Source organism: Hibiscus syriacus, unplaced genomic scaffold (genome assembly GCF_006381635.1).
Source record: "Hibiscus syriacus cultivar Baekdansim isolate YM2019G1 unplaced genomic scaffold, ASM638163v2 tig00112491_pilon, whole genome shotgun sequence".
Taxonomy (NCBI): Eukaryota; Viridiplantae; Streptophyta; class Magnoliopsida; order Malvales; family Malvaceae; genus Hibiscus; species Hibiscus syriacus.
Genome location: NW_024063344.1, coordinates 92,884 through 110,618, shown reverse-complemented (window position 1 = coordinate 110,618; position 17,735 = coordinate 92,884). Strand labels below are relative to the sequence as shown.

The following is a 17,735-nucleotide window of genomic DNA, read 5'->3' as shown; positions in this document are numbered from 1 at the left end:
GACATGGAATTATTCTTCAACTCCACTGAACGAAAATTTGTGTCTTTTTATCTTTGTCCTATTTTTTGTTCCACGAAAAAGGACAAAGAGGGGCAGTTGTAGACACCAATTTTCTTAAAAGATAGAACTAGCAAGAGATACTCTCCTAGGAGGACTCTTCCACCACCATATCTTTTAAAGCAACAACCACACCAACAAACGTGCAACAACCGAGCAAGGAGTCTAGTTGCATTAGAATTCTATTGTTAATATGATTCTAAAAATAGTTAGTTTTTTTCACTATAAATACATGTAATCCTCCTCATTTGTAACACACGATTTACATACAAAATACAGAGAAAAGCACGGAAAATATAAAGGCAAAGCTATTGTAAACGATTCGAAAAGGAAATAAAAGGTAACATCTTTTTTACTTTTGATTCGGTCTCTTACATTTACGTTTTAATTATTATTATTTTATTTATTTAACTTTATTTATATGCATTTCCCTTATTACTTATTTTATTTAATGTTTTGTTATTTTTCTTTTCTTTTTTTCATGTAATATTTTTTTACATTTTATGCATTTTCTTTTTTATTTTAGTATATTTTTTATTTTTTAGATTATATATATATATATATTATTTTTTTTATTATCAGTTTTATTAATTTATATATATATTTACTATTGTTTTTTTTTTATTTATTATATATATATATTATTTTTACTTTTTTATTATTATTTTATTTATTTGTTTTATTTATATATTTTTTCTTTCTTTTTATTTTTTTATATTTATTTTACTTACTATTTTATCTTTGTTTCTTTATCTTATCTTTTATTTAATTTATTTTTTCTTCATTTTAATTTTATTTATTTATTTATTTCTTACCTTTTTATCTAACATGGTTTTTTGACTTTCTTAAGGCTACACCTTTAAAACTATCTAAGGTAAATAATTGTGATCGTATTTTTACCTTTTAATTTTAAATTATAATTTTCTTAATTTAAGACAACCGGCAAATTAATTGGTACCGAAAGGGCGGTTCAAGGGTGCTAATCCTTCCTTGACCGTAACCGACTCCCGAACCCGACACATTTCTGGTAAAAACGTAGATCAGGTAAGATGGTGTCAGGCCCACCTAAATTCGCTTTAAAGTGGTCGGTGGCGACTTCCAATCTAATTATTTAAAGTGAAGCCCGATTCGGGGCCCAACCGAAAGACGGTTACGACAGTGGAAAACCATGAAAACCAAGTCTTGGTGGAAGAGCGAAAGCTTGCAGAAGGTGATGGCAAAATGAATGATCCTGCATCAGTCATAAATGATGATACTCTTCCTCAAAATATGGTCGAAAGAGAATCAACCACAGTAGTACAGAATCAAGCACAATCCAAAGATGAAAGCTAAAGTCATCTCTTCTACCATAAATAATGAGGTCCGAGAGGTGGCATTGGAAATGAAAGGGCATGGGGAAGATGATAGCAAAACTAAAGATCTTACTTTAGGTCAGCGAATATCAGGTATTGGTATCAATGTATCAATGAGATTGCTTTAGATTTCTGTGCGTTTGTGTGATTTTTCCCCAATATGCATGCTTTGCTTCTCCTTATCTGACATGAAGGTGCCTATGAAATACAGGAGAGTCAAGAAGAAGACATAGGAATCCTTACCGAACTCCCTTGTTTCCTATACGGCTCAGCTTATATCATGTATCATTCAAGAGGAAAGCAGCTCAAAAACCAGAGCGCAGGGTGAAGATGGCAGACCGTTGATTTCGTGGTTGCATGGTTCGACTCTTTCTTAAAATTTTGTTCTTAGAAATTGTTGTAATCCAAAGAGCTGGAAACTTTTCATTTTGATAAAGTATGAACATGAATTTCACATGAAGAAAAAGAAATCAGGTATAGTTTATGGCCATTGCCTTTGAATTATTGAATAGAACACAATATAGCTCCTAAGTAATGCTACTCATGTCCATTATTAAACTACTATGATTATTTTAACTTGTTTATAATGTCGCACTTAACATTAGTTAGTGAAAGTGGCAGTTAAATTATGTCCAAAAAACGGCTAATCATCACTGCTTAAGACACAACCAATTCCTGCCATCATCATTGAGCTGGCCAGCTTCTTCCCAAGCGCATGGGATTTCACTGTATTAGGCTCGTTTTCCTGGCATTATACAACGTACCGTCCTGGACCCAGTTTTTACTTTTCAAGGACATTGTAAAGCGATGGTATTTGAACCAAAACAAAAGTAAAAATTGCTATATGGAACAACTAAAGTTACAAAGAACTTAAATTTGAAGAAAATGTTGTATGTCAGGATTCAGTAACTTCAATAAGTAAATAAACATCAAGGCACATCACTTTTCCCCCGTTTTGCAATCCCCAAAAATTTCGATGTGCCCCTTTTCAGCATTCTTTAGTAAGGTTATTTCCATTTACGAGTATCCAAAGAAGAAAGTTTGGAGAAAATGATGAATCTAAAGGGGAAATAAAAAGGAAGGCCCAAGAGTTTTATACTACTACGGTTTTTTCATTGTTCATAACTTAATATTTTTCAACGTATTTTCCTAATGCAAAGGTCTTATTCATGGACTTAGTGGGCAACCCACAGCCGCTTCCTGGGTCCGACAGAAAATAAACATCGCCGACCTTCCCATCTCTGTTGTATTGAAAAAGAGTAATGGCCTTTAACTAAAGACAGATCTAAGTTGAGATTCTCATACAACATCAAAGCTAATCATTATCAACCAACACGAACTCTGAAAATGATTAACTTATTTTACTTTTTCCCTGCTGTCTGATTACATCAAAATATTGGCAACGTTTGGAAAAGCTAAAGAAACGCTCTAGAAAAATGTCTGACAAGGACCCCCACAAATTTTGGTAGGTTTCAAGAATGAAGTCAGTAGTGTGTTTCTTTTTTATGTTTTACTTTTCACATTGGGGTTTTCCTGTAGATTTTTTTTTTCTTTTCAGTTAAATGATTATTAGGAAGGTTTTATCTCAAAGTAGGATTAATCTTACAGACAAAAGGAAATAGTTTTCCCCACTAGGAACATGTAAGTAGGCTTCAATTGTTTTGGGATCGGCAAACTCTCTTTTTCATGCACCTGAAATACTCTGACATTATTCTTTTAGGGTGTATTTGTCGTTTTCGTTATGTTATTCGGATTTGAATGAGTATAACATATATCTTAAATAAACATATTTGATTGCCAATTTATAAACAATGTGATCATTCATATTTACAAACAAATACTAGAAGCTAAAAGAGACTTAACATTGCATTAAAAAAAACTACAAGGAAAACAAACAAAACTCTAAAATCTTCCCCAGTAATATATCCAACAGTGCCGACTGATGATCCATTTTAGCTACGGAATATTCAGATTTGCAGAGAGTGAATCAAGAAAATCGATCCAGTTCTCATCTTCTTCATCCCCACCAACGTGTTGCCTCCATTCAACTCGAGGAACAGTTTTTCCAATTTCTTCATTTCTTGCAAACCGTCCTCGGATTCGTGGCCTGCTATCTGCCAATGTTTTTCTACATGTATACTGATAAAAGTATGGATATTCATCACCAAATGGGTTGATAGAAATTAATGGAGTTCCCAAATCACTCTGAGTCAGTTCAAGCAGTGTATATCCAATAATTCAAAGTATCACTAGATCATTTACCAAAAAGAAGGGTAAAAAAAGGTATCACTTAATCATGTCTTTGAAAAGATAATGTACGTGTTTCTATTAATCTTACAAATAGCGATACGTGAAAATGCATGCATGTATGCATAAACTTATTAATTAAGCTGTGCATTGATCGACCATATTTTATTATTGTTATTATTAAATGTAATGAAACATAATTACTATAAATCTAGAATTAAGATTAAGAGTAAAGACCTTGATCTTCTTGTTGAAGTTCCTGAGGTTTCTTTTAGATCGGTATCTTTCAATCCGTTGTTTCTTTTCCTCAGGATTGTAGCGGTGAGTTCTGCTCATTCCTTCAATTATGGCACTCGCATTACTCTCGTTCCACAATGGACTCTCCGATCGACGACCACCGCTCTTCCGCCCCTATGCCCACCCATTCAACAAAATAAACTTAAATCCGAATGAAATTGCTTTAAAGGGTTAATCTGCACTTCCAGCTGGTTATATTAAACTAAATTACCTGCTCTGAATCACCGTTGCTGAAAGCTCTCCTCACCCGACCGGAATCGGAGTCAATAAACTCGTTAAGTCTTGAGTCAAAGTGAGAATGAAGCCAATTGTTTTGAAGGGAATGGCTGCTGTTGCTCCTTTGCGTGAAACTCTGTTTTTGAGTGCAGTAACTCAGTAGCGAACTAGGCGAGTTGTAACTGTCGCTGCTGCTGCTGCTCACCAAGTCATAGGACTCGTCCACGGTGAGCTGAAAGAACGGGAAGTTTCTCGACGTCAAGGAGTCGCTGAGAAACTCGGAGGAGGAGTGTGGGAATATTGGGTATCCAAACATAGCGCGTGGGCGCGTGAGGGATATAGAATCGATTTAACTTTGAGGGTTCTTCTTCTTCTTCTTCTTCTCAAATATATCAAGATGAAGAAAGGAGAGAAAATGGAATGAGAGCAGAGGCTTCGAACCTGTTATTTATAAGGAGCCTCAACCAAGAGAGCTTACTTCGTATTATGGAGGATGATGTCAGTTTTATAAGATTTCGACGTTGACTCAGTTTAGTATAAATAATCTATACTCTGTGTCCTTTTTTTAGTTTTATGAAATTCAAAATTTAAATTCATCCTCGCAAATCAAACTATTTCAATAATCGAGATATTATTATTTTTTAAATTACATTTTAAATATTATATATATAAAAGATATCAGTATTTAATATTAAAAAATAAAAAAATTTAAATAAATATTATCTTGTATTACTTTATAATAATAACCAAATTAAGCTTAACATAAATTTAAGCTGTTAGGAGTACTTATTTTGTGTTGCCATTGTGAAATGGTTGTATTGTCTCGGATTATAGATTTTTTTTTAGATTAATTTGAGGTAAGTATAAAACAGTATATGCTTAAATATAACTCTTACCTCTTTGATATTGAACGTTCGTAATTTTAGTATTCTTAATGCTCAAATCTAAAACCTTATAGAATAATAAAATCTTTTACAACCGAGATCTATCATATTCATGTTGTTATAGATCACTTTTACTTTCAAACGTATTAATAAACGATAATAATATTTTTTCAATTTTTTATTTCTTCATTTTGGACTGTTATTTTAAGGCTTTTACGATCCTTACCTATCTATTACCCTACATAATAAGAAATCATTACAATTTATAGTAAATTACTCTAGATGCTATTTAATTTTGTTATTGTGTTAAATTTATTATGGAATTTTATTGAACTTTGGTTTTCTACGTAGTTTATTATTATTTTAGACATTAATGAATTCGTCTTATTGCTTCTAACATTCCATTGGTTTACAACAACAATAACAAAATCTTATTTCCATATGCAATGAGGTAAGGGGAGGTAGGGTAGTAGGTTGCCCCCAACGTAGGTTGAGAGCCGCTTCCGTGGAAGACCTCCGGCAGTTAGAAAATTAAAAATAAAGATAAAATATAATGCATATATTAATAAATAAATAAATACATAGTTAAATAGACTTCATATGCAGTCTTCATATGCGCGTCTGTAATTGAATTAATCCTTGCAAATAAATCTCTGCATAAAAATCTATGCATATAGACAGAAACGTAAGTACCTGCTAAATTTAAAAGGAGGAAACATTCCATCGGTTTAAGTTTTCTTAAAGTTTCTTTAGAATTTATGAAATTAAACAAAAATTTATATTTTTTTAGGTTAGGAGCTTTTTTTAATTTTAGGGGTTTGAGGTGTTTGCTCCAAAATTTGAATAGTAATAAACATTATTTCGAGAAGATGAACAATATACTTCAAAACTAGTCTGATTGGATGACTATTAGAGGAGACCAAAATATTAACACATCGAACTTTTAGATGAATTTTCATCGATTTTGAGTGATTTTTATAAAATACTCATCCAATGAGAAGAAAGAGAAGTGAAATGCAAATGTTTTGGTACCAACCTTATTACAAATAAATTTTAATAATGGATGTCAATTGATCGCCAACATCACTTGAAAATTCAATACCTAAAATTAAAACATTTTAAAATTTAATAACAAATTTGATATATAAATTTAAAGGATTATATAGTCATAAGAAAACGATACCATTTTAACCATGTCATCATATTCATATTAACGATATAAACTTAAATTTAAGAGTATGATTGTAAAATTAAAATTCAATACTAGAGTTATATCATTTTAAAGTTCACTAACAAATCTAATATAAAAACTAAAATTTAATGATATAAACCCTATACATGCAGAGTTTTTAATATATAATCACTCGTACAAGTGATCAAATTAAAATTATAAATTTCGTAATTTGACTATATTTCTTTCCCGACAATTTTAATAATATTCGTTTTAAAAAATCCCTCTATAAAGGTTGCCCTACTTGAAGAGAATGGACTTGAAGAGAGGAATACCCCACACCCACTTGAAAAGTAATGGACTTGTACAAGACAAACCCATGTGCCAAGCATATAGCTACAAAATTTGTTAATTACTATATAATAGGGTATCTAGCCTTGTTTTATATATTACAGTAATTATGATTTTGTCGATCAATGAACATCATCATTATGATTTTGTCAATCAATGATTAATGTTTAATGTTCATTTTAGCTATAGGGTATGCAAAACAATGAATGTCTATACTCCCATAGGCTTCATTTATTGTGATTGTGAGAGGAACATGAGAAAGAAGGTGGGGTTTCGGTGAGTTTATTATATAAACATACTTGAAATATGGCTGTAGGTAAGGAATGTGAAATGGGATCAACAGTCTCGCCACTACAATGAGTGGCACATGGATATAACCATTTTTCATTGTAACAAATATATTAATTTAGTAAATTATCATATATGGGATCAACAGTCTCGCCACTACAATGAGTGGCACATGGATATAACCATTTTTCATTGTATCAAATATATTACTTTGGCAAAATTACTATCTTCTTTCTTTCACTTTTCTAATTTATGAGGCCCGCCTAATAAAATATGTGTTTCCATGGAGGAATCGTTTGGGAATTACGAAGAATGAGCATGTAAAAATCATTGAAAGCCAAATTTTGCATGTTTTATCAGCTCAGTGAACATATTTAAGAAATCAAAAAAAAAAACTTGTGAAATGCAAATATCCTCCTGTATTTTAAGCACATCTCAGAATTCAACTTTCTAAGCTACACTTTTTGGCTAGAAATCACTATACATGTAACCTTCCAACCTTGAATGGGATCCATAACTTAACCTTCTACCCTCTGTGGACTTCAACCTGCAAAAATGTCAGAAACTAACAGGTTGGCCACTTGCACACGACACAAAATATGCAAACGATATCTTCTATGTGAAGTTGCAATTATAAAAGCATAAAGTACAATAGAATCCTTCATCATCCTAGTAACAGGGTGAACTGCAGGCTCTCTGATAGGTGAAAATCAAGTGTCAACAAAACTCATAATCACAAATCTTCATAATAAATATAACAAATCACAGTGGTGAAAATTAGGGATGTAAACGAACCGAGTCGAGCACAAGTATTGCTGAACTCGACTCGACTCGAAAACTCTGAAATAAGCTCGACTCGACTCGAAAACTCGCGTGCTTAAAATTTTCAAGCTCGACTCAAACTCGAAATCCTGAACTGAAGCTCGTGAGCAGCTCGAAAAGGCTCGACTTGAGAAAAAAATATCTTAAACTTAACTCGATTGAAACCTCAAACTCAAACTAGAACCTGAACCTTAAATACATAAAAATCTTACTGTTTTTTTATTAAAAAAATCAGTACATAAATAATAATATTATTAATGATTTATTTAAAAAAAATAAAATCTTAATATATTATATTTTCGAGCTGCTCACAAGCTTTTCCACTCGAATATCAAGTAGCTCGTTAAGAACTCGAGTCGAGCTCAAGCTCGAGTCGAGTCTATTAGATCCGAGTATTTATCGAGCCTTCATCAAGTCGATCTCGAGTAGCTCGCGATCTGTCTCGTCTCATTTACAGCCCTAGTGAAAATGATCGAGCTTTATAATTTCAGCAGCCAGCCAAAAACAAAATCTATGCACCTTAAATATTTCATACAGCTTCGGGAAACTACCTGAAATGTTGATCATGATAAGCTTGCACTCGGGAGTCCAACCGGCCTCTCTCCCCCAAAAGCATTGTCATCAAATTCTTCGTTAGTGGAATTTTCTTGACGTAGCAATTTGCTTTCAGGATGACCATGTTGAGTGTTAGCTAGCTCAGACCCATGAGCAGTATCAGCATTATACTCCATATTTTGTCCATCATGAAAATCTGTCTCCATCTTTTTACCACCATCAGTGCATGGAGGTTCGGCATTAAGATCAGAGCCCCATTCTAAGCCCGACTGATCACCGGTAGAATGAAAAGCCACGGTTACAGCTCCTTGGTCAGTTTGCTCTACTGTATCTTTTTTCTGCCTCTTCCATTTCTTGGTAGATGAAGTACCATCATCCTCGAAATCTTCTTCTTCTCTTTCTCTATGTAAATAAACCCACAATTTCCTCTCTCCATCGAATTGTACACAAGGATCACGTTCATAATGCAAACGGTCTAAGGCCCCACTAACAACCTGATTAACTTGTGCATCAGAGACATCTTCAACAATGTATTGAGAGTCTCTTATCAAAGTACAAACATCTGCACGGGTGCCAATACTTCCAGGCAATCTGGCAGCCGCATCTCTCACAATACAAAGAATCGTAACATGTGGTGGACGGTCACGTTTCAGCATAAAGTGATCTCGAGCCTTTGAAGTTGGCTTACCTCCACACCTTCGCAAGGGAGCAACGATTGATTTTTTGCCATCAGAAGCTGTGTAAGAGAAAGCTCTGTCAGGAATAGAATACCTAAGAAGCTCCTCCCTTTGGAAATAAGCTCTCACTTCTTCAGAACTTGGGCTAATGGTGTTAAGGCTCTTTTGAGCTCTTAGATCTCTAAACCTTTCTTTCTCATCTAAATTGACTTGCATCAATTCAAGCGGTGGTGCAGGAAGGCTCCCTATTTGTTGGAGAGTTTCCTGACCATTTTTTAGCCAACTTGCAAATGAATCAACCAACTTGACAAGCATTTTGTGGGGAAGACCCCAGGCTTCAGGTGATGTCACCTCCTCAATAGCTTCATGATAATTTGAGCTGTGCGCAACAGGACCAACCCAAGACCAACTTTTTGTGGACTTTTCATAGGCAACAAGTGCCTTCCAACCTTTTGCTCCCAAAGGTGCTGTTTTGATGAGAAAATTTTCAGAACTCCCCGAATTAAATCTTGAAGCGGCTCTTGCGTCTCAAGGATACATGGATCTCCAGGATTCACTGTCACACAACTAACAATCTCATGAACTGTTAGAGAAGGCACACTTGCTTGCACCGGATGGTCCAAATTATTGCTAGCTACATTTTCACGAAAAAGAACCCCATTCACACCACCTTCCTTCTGTCCATTCTGCTCCTCTCTAGGTTTGTTAACCTCCAAGGAATCTTCTGGAAGTGGAGTAATCATTGCCAAGCGAACTGCAGAAAGAAGATGTATAATTGAGAATGAGAAACTGGTATGAACTGTGGGGGTAATCAAAGTAAACGGTTTTTATGTGCCTTGGCTTCCATCTCCACATCTAAGACTCCAGCTTCTGCACCTTCAGAAGCTTCGATATCAAGAGTTCCAGTATCAACCTCCAGTTTCAGTTTTCCCTTCTTTAAGAGAAGGGAATCATCAGTTTGCTGCTGAAGGTTGGCCTGCAGGTCTTCACCCCTTCCATCTACATGTGCCACATACTCCTTCCCCGTCCTCTTCTTTGTCACTTTGTTGCACCCCAGAGAAGAGGCTGCAGATTTTTCATGGCGATCATATGCTTCAATTCTCTTTCCTTTCTTCCCAGTTCTACCCATGATATTTGCATCTGTTAATGGTCCTGTCACAGGTGAAGCATCCTCCTCATCAACAAGATGATCAAGCAGATACTTTGACTGAGACATAGACTGATCATAGGCAAGTTCACCTTTCTGCCTTTTCTCAGTAGGGTAGACCCTTAATGAGGACATCTTTAACCTGTCATCTTTGCCCGACTCATAAACCTGTTTCCTATCAACATCGTCCAAAATGCTAGAGGCAGAGTAAAGCAAGGGACTTTTCTCATGCATCTTGCCCTTCTGCTTTCCTTTCAAATAATAGTTTTCTACCGGGACATGCACATTTTCCCTGGACCTCTTCTTGGAAAAGCGAGTGATTCCATCAACAGTCCATCTATCCTCCACAGAATTTTTCATCAAGGACTTGGTCTTTTTAGAATCTAGCCCAGACTTCAATGAAGACAGCCGAAAATCTTTTATGACGCCACTGGGGTATGCCAATTTGCTTCTCATTAGAGGATTGCTATCCTCATCTTCATTGAATTGCTCAGATGAGTCGGATTCTGTTTCTTCATTTCGAAAAAATGCTCTACTACCTTTTGGTAGAGCCATAAATGTTTCTCCATCTCGTACATAGTTCCCTCTAATCTTCTCCTGCAATGGTTTCATTCTACTGTCAGACTGCAAGAATCGATCATTTATCATTGGTGAAGGAACTTTACGAGATCTAAAACCGAGACCAGGAGACTCTCGCCCTGTTCTCCATTTCTTGCTCCTAATATTCTGATCACCAGACCTGGGTGAAGAATCCACAGAGAAGTCTTCTCCTCGGTATTTATTCTGACCAAAAATTTCAGCACCTTCAGATAAGTCAACTCGACTCCCTTTCAATGGAAATGGTGGATTCCGGCCTTTCAAAGACTTTTTCTGTTTCCCTACTGCAAATTGCAGATGGTTTTCTGAATACTTGGCCTTCTTGGGAAAATCATCAGCTGTTCTCATCTTAGGTGGGTTAGAAGTATACACTTTTGCCTCCAACAACTGATTCATATTCTGTTCCTACCGTAGGCCTCAAACTCCTGCTTTGAAGAAAAAGGAAAAGCCAAGGAACTATCACTAGCTAATTCTTCCACTCTTAAATGGTCATACTTTTTCCCTGCTCTCAATGAACCAGATTTGCCCACTATTCTGTCACACACAACATTTCGGTCTCGTTGAATACCTGTTCCGAACATTGGGTCTTCAGTTTCATCATCCAGCCTCATCCATCCTATGCCTGTGTACTGACCCCGACTTATATTTCTGTCGAGGAAGAGTTCCTGAAAAATCATATGGCTCAGAATTCATATCCAAACCAGGGTAAAAGCAGCTCCCAAACTCTTTTGCAGAAGAAAATTTTGACCCACCTGTTTTAAGTTTACCTTTTGGATTCAGCTTCCCATATTTTGCAGGTTCCAAAGCCATCAGCTGTCCTTGGGAAATGAATTCTAAATTCGGTTCAACTTCATAATCAAAGTACCGTGTCATTTGCTGCGAAGCCTTTCGATCCTTAACCTTTTTGCTCCACAATCCATCACCCAAATCCTCTCTTTTGGAGGATTCAGAATCCTCGTCTTCCAATTTCTCATGCACCAAACTCTTTTGACTTCTCATAATATTCAAAACACGAAGCCTCTCCTCAATACTATATCCCCTACAATTAACCCAAGCGTCCCTTATTTGACAAAGATTGACAACCATATTATTCTGATGTTTCCTCAAATGATGGTAACGATGCCGCTTCTGAAAGAAATTCAAACCCTCTCGATAAAGTGCAACCTTTGGCTCACACAACCCTCCTTTCAACATATCAAATAACTTCTTAATAGGACTTCCAAAATGAAAATTATAACCCTTAAGAAGGTCATTCAATGTCCACATAAATGTATCCTGCTCCATGTCGGGTAAAAACTTAGTAAGGCTAAATCTCTCCTCATCGCTTAAACACTCATTCCACACATCAAGTGATAAAATATCTTCCAATCCAGGAAGGTCGTACAACTCGAAAGGCATGGAACAAGTAGAGTTCCCAACTTGGCAGAATTCAGCCCCTGTTTCACCTAATTCCAATAAATCATAGTCGTCCGAACCTGCTCCTGAATCAGCATCATCAAATCCACCATCATCGTCTTCACCATCAGAAACAACAACTGATCTTTGACGTTGAAGCTCATCTTCATCACTTGACACGGTCGTCTCTCTACTACCAGGCGAAAACTCCGAATCAAACCGTGAAACCTTGAAGTTATTCTTCTCAATCGCCATCATAATATAAAACACCACATAAACAAACAAAAATCTAATCCTCAATTCAACCAAATGTTTATAAAAAACTATGTTTTCAGCGTTTAGGAATATAGCGCCAATTCATCAAAGCCCTAACAGAAACAAGTAAATAAAAGAAATTCTCAAGACTTGAAATAAATAAATAAATAAATAACAGCATAAAAACAAATAAAATAAATATAGAAGAATGAAATTAAATTGAGGAAAGAAAATACCTGGCTATGAAGAATCGCTGCCGAGAAAATTGACAGAGCCGACGAATTGAGGATTTGGAAAATTTCTTCGTTTTTTTTCCTAATCGAAGAAAATTAAGGAGCGGATAAAGGACATAGAATTGGGGTTAAAACTCCGAATCAAACCGTGAAACCTTGAAGTTATTCTTCTCAATCGCCATCATAATATAAAACACCACATAAACAAACAAAAATCTAATCCTCAATTCAACTAAATATTTATAAAAAATATATATTTTCAGCGTTTAGGAATATAGCGCCAATATCAAAGCCCTAACAGAAACAAGTAAATAAAAGAAATTCTCAAGACTTGAAATAAATAAATAAATAACAGCATAAAAACAAATAAAATAAAATAAAATATAGAAGAATGAAAATAAATTGAGGAAAGAAAATACCTGGCTATGAAGAATCTCTGCCAAGAAAATTGACAGAGCCGACGAATTGAGGATTTGGAAAATTTATTCGTTTTTTTCCCTAATCGAAGAAAATTAAGGAGCGGAGAAAGGACATAGAATTGGGTTAAATCTGAGAAACCCTATAGGGAGTTAAAATCAAATAGAAAGAGACGGATGAAGGGAAGGGAGGGTGAAGATGACGGTGGTGACGTGGAAAGATGGGAGACGTCGGATGGGGACTAGAGGTGAAAAGACGAAAAAGGACAGAAGGGCGATGAGGTAGAGGAAGAAAGTATGAGAAACAGAGTGGAAAGGAAAGAGGGTGACTCGACTGCACTCAACTCAGTGTTCGCACGAAAGGAAGAGACGAAGAGAGTGCTCCATGGTTTAGCAAGTTTCCCGCCGTTGGATCTGTCCCCCTTTTGGCTGTACTTGCCTCTTCGACGTCGTTTTACACATATAACACATCGGAAAAATAATTATTCCATTCCATTATTAAAATAATTATTCCATTCCATTATTAAAATTATTATTTATTTATTTTAACATTAAATTATATTAGATATCATAAAATTTTATTATTCATTTTTATTTTATATATATATTGATAAAATTTATAAATATTTTAAAAAAATAAATGAAATTGACAAAATATATAAATTTGGAGTATTAAATTTATTATTATATTAGAAAATGAACATTATGACTGATTCTAATTAGTTATTTACTTTCAAATTTGAATGGAACCGAATTACTTTGAAATGATAATTGATGATTGCATATTTGGGAATATTTTGAAATTTAAGGTCTAATAGAAAATTCATTAAATATTTTTATTGTTATTTTGTTGAAATTATTTTCCTGGTGGTTGTTGAGTTGAATTTTTTAAATGTTTTAATATGATTATAAAATAGTATTTATATCTAATTTTAAAATTTCGTATATTTATATATGTATGTATGTTTGTATGTATTTGAACCTGAGTTATTTAGTAAAAACAATATTTTATTATTATTATTATGAATCTGATCGCTCCTTCAGTTGGGTTAAATTGAATGTTTATATTCTGTTTTCATAGTTGAAAATGCACGAGTGATTTAGTTTGGTAAACAATGGCAGAGTTATAAATTTAAATGACGGTATTAATTATTTTAATAAATTTATTTTATTATTTTATATGAAATTTATATTAAAAAAACTAAAAACATTTATAAAAAGATCAAATCTATTTCTTTTTCCATTAGAATGGAACATCGTTCCAGTAAGTCCCCTGAACCACTAGGAAGCGTTGTTAAATTACTAAAGCTTCACAAGCGTCTGCTTAGTTAAGATATTGGGCAAGAGCCCATGCAATCCAATTCAGTTCCGACACGTGGAAATCATTGGGTACAACATAAATTCACCCATTTAAATACTTTTAGTGAAATTTTGTATTAAGATAAAAAAAATATCTCACAGTTTATTAGTTCATGAAAAGATCTTAGTGATAAAAAATTTTAATCTTCTTAAAGATTTTAAGTTTGAGCTGATATTTGTAGGGTATGTGCATGTTTTCAATAAATTACAAAAGTTTTAAACAAATATTACGTTCTAACTATTCTAAACTATTAAAAAAATAAAAAATAATTGCTCAGAAAAATCTAACTAACAATTAATGATTAAGAAAGTTATGGATACGCATTATCGTATCGTATGAAGGGTGTGCGGTATTCTCCTTTGAAGTCATATGTTTGAACAGTTGCTTTTGAAGGATATGTGTACATTGTCAATAATTAAGAAAAATCCTGAACAAATTTTATCTGATAATCGTCACAAATTATTAGAAATAAAAAATAAATAAATAAAAAGATGTCACTGTTTGTTCTTTCATTATATAGAATAATAACTGTATTAATATAAATATTTTATAATAAAACTAAATATTTTAATAACTTTTTTCGATTAAATATGTACATATATCAAGCAATACAGACAAATACAAGAACTTGTGAATACGAATTTTTTAAATTATATTAAAATTTTAGAAGTATGAAATTAGGTTATTAATAAAAAAATATAAGATATTACTTAAACTCTGTATAGATTTAATTTTTTCAAAGAGTATAACCGTATCCAAATTCTTTTGATTCATTTATGTCAATCGAAACATTGAATTGTAATTTATCATGCCATTTAATTTAATAATTATTAAAATATTTATCATTATTATTAAGGAAAATGACACTACCGATGAAATCTATAAAGTTTGGCATAAGATTTTAATGCAATGTTGGCGAGGGACCTATTTTTAAAATTTGAGCTTCACATTAAATTGATATTTTAACTATTATTGCATGCATTGCTTATATTTTTTTTTTTTTATTTGGATTAATTTGCTTATACCTCTTATATAGTAATTAAATTATATCGGCTGAAGTTATTTCTTTTTGTCCCTAAAAGCGGAAATATTCCATTAATCTGTTATGCTCTTCTCAACCTTTTGCTATTATTGTAATGTCCTCGCGTACTTTCTCCATATTTTTCCCCCTCGTAGCTTCCTTCCTATTTTCTTTCTTACCAATTGAATTTAAATTTAATAGCTTAAATCTTTATCTAATTTCAACGTGCAATATACATGCAGTCATTAGAGTAGTAAAACAATGTAGATTGAATGCTCAATAGTATAGAAAAAAAATATTCTATATTTTAATATTTAATTATATTAAATAAGATATAATTATTATAATAATAAATCTTATTAATCTATTTCTGCTCGATATTATTTATCATGCAAGCATTAAAGACGGGCGGAAACAAAGAGCTGAAAAACAATGTAAAGAAACATCGAAACAAAAAAAAAATTTCTGGAATTCTGATAATGATTTGGAATTGGAACCGGAAAATGGACAAAATATAGAGTGCTGTTATTAATAGGTCATAACACATAAGTAACAGTGAGCAAGGAGCAGTACTAGCTGTAACTTTACTCCCGCACAAACTTTAATCTTTTGTCGTTCTAACACCATAAAACCTGCCACACATGCATTAAACAAACAAATTTGACCGAAATTTCATCTAAAAATGAAATATGCTAAAACCTGGTTAGAACCCAGGAAGCAGACTTATTAAATTATTTGGAGGGTGAGATTAAGGGAGGCTTAGGGGTATCTTAGCCGGTTTGATGTTACAAGAAACTGAAGAAAGTGAAATGGAGGAGTCGGTGCTGTTGACGTTGTCGTTGCACTCTTCCTTGAGATTTGAAGCAGTGAGTGGGAAAAGTTCAAGGGTTTTAAGAGGTGGACTGGAGATCATGGGGTAGCATGGCGGCGGTGGTGGTGAGGACGATGATGATAAAGGAGGACACGCATCAACCATCATCAACCAATCACTCCCGTACATTCTCATAATGCCCTTATTCTTGCCCACTCTTTCTGGGATACAAAATTTCCACGGATAGTTCATCACTTGCTTTGCTGCTTCATCATGAATCCCTGCCTGCAACCAAACCAATTACCCGAGAGAAGAAAAAAAAACAATAAAAGAGAAGAATTATCAATGAATAAAAGCTGAAAATTGATCACACTAAAGAATAAGCAGTGTGGAAGAAGGTCCCGAAACAAAGTTGTCCATTAAAATTAAAATTAAAAGCTAAGAACAGTAAGCAGACTAAAAGAACAAAATCAAGCACATGCATGCATGCATGCACATCTGAACTTCGGATATTAATATTTTTTCCCAAAGGAACCCTAATTTTAATATCTCAGAGTAAAACATACAAAACAAGAGTACACTTTCCATTTTCTTTTCTGTTACCTGAGGAAAAATATGTCGAAAGCAGGGGAGGCAGCAGGAGAATCCAAGTAGTGAAGAAGTTGACGATGTTGTAGTTGCCTGGCAAGTTTCTTTCTAAGCTTTTGTCTGTCTCTTGCCTTATGGTTTTGGAACCAATAAAAAACATTCTTGCCTTCGATCCTGCCATACGAAGAGAGCTGAGAAGTGATTTGTTGGATTTGAGAGGCATTTGGGGTTCTAATCCCACTCCGATACATCTCTTCCAACATCATAAGTTGCTGTGGTGTTGGACACCACCTAGTAGACCCTGCTGGAGACATTATACGAAAAACAAAACAGGATGCACCTAGAATCTTTCTCTCTTTGAAAAAGGTTTCAAAATACATGTATAAATAGACAAGATGCACATAGGCAAAGTTAGAGGAATTAAAGGCAAGACAGAAGGGGGGACAGCAAAAGAAAGATCGGTTTAATAGATTGGCAAAAGTAAAAGGCGCTAGTTGTCACGCTGATGTTTCACTGCTAAGGGGAATTCAAGTCAGTGCAGAACTAGCAAATTTAATTCGTATAAAATTTAAAAATTATATGAATATTTTTTTTCAAATGGAAAAATTTAGTTTTAAATTTTTTATTGTTAATTTTTTTTTAAATATAGAGTCAATTTCTTTTTCAAAGGGTGTCAAAATCTTTCTTAAAGGCGTGTCATCTTTTTTCCTTATATATATATATATATATATATATATATAATTTATAGGGTAAAAAAGAATTTTAAAATCTGTTGGGGTGTCAATATACACCAGCTTCCTGTGATTCTAGTGTTGGTTGCTTTCCGATACTAAGCACAGCTAAGCTTAACAAAAAAATAGTGAAAATGAAAGCATTTTTTTAATATCGTCGTGTTTATTATCACTGTCGATGTAATAAATTAATTTCACGTATGAAAACAGCAAAAATCATAACTATTGCAACGAAAGAGAGAAGTTAGAATGATTAATATGGAT

General features: G+C 33.8%; 2 protein-coding genes and 1 pseudogene across 2 annotated transcripts; all 3 read right to left on the bottom strand.

Moving 5' to 3' along the window:
* Positions 1 to 3,365: 3,365 nt before the first annotated feature.
* Positions 3,366 to 4,485, bottom strand: LOC120180258. The gene is made up of 3 exons (XM_039185632.1): positions 4,165 to 4,485; positions 3,894 to 4,067; positions 3,366 to 3,614 (listed from the first exon to the last, which is right to left on the bottom strand). Exons 1-3 carry the CDS (start codon positions 4,483 to 4,485, stop codon positions 3,366 to 3,368), a joined length of 744 nt encoding a protein of 247 aa, XP_039041563.1.
* Positions 4,486 to 7,236: 2,751 nt separating this feature from the next.
* LOC120180155 lies at positions 7,237 to 13,395 on the bottom strand (annotated as a pseudogene).
* Positions 13,396 to 16,089: 2,694 nt separating this feature from the next.
* On the bottom strand, positions 16,090 to 17,054 carry LOC120180257 (WUSCHEL-related homeobox 3-like). The gene is made up of 3 exons (XM_039185631.1): positions 16,756 to 17,054; positions 16,599 to 16,608; positions 16,090 to 16,437 (listed from the first exon to the last, which is right to left on the bottom strand). The coding sequence occupies exons 1-3, from the start codon at positions 17,052 to 17,054 to the stop codon at positions 16,090 to 16,092; spliced, it is 657 nt and encodes a 218-aa protein (XP_039041562.1).
* Between the last annotated feature and the right edge of the window lie 681 nt (positions 17,055 to 17,735).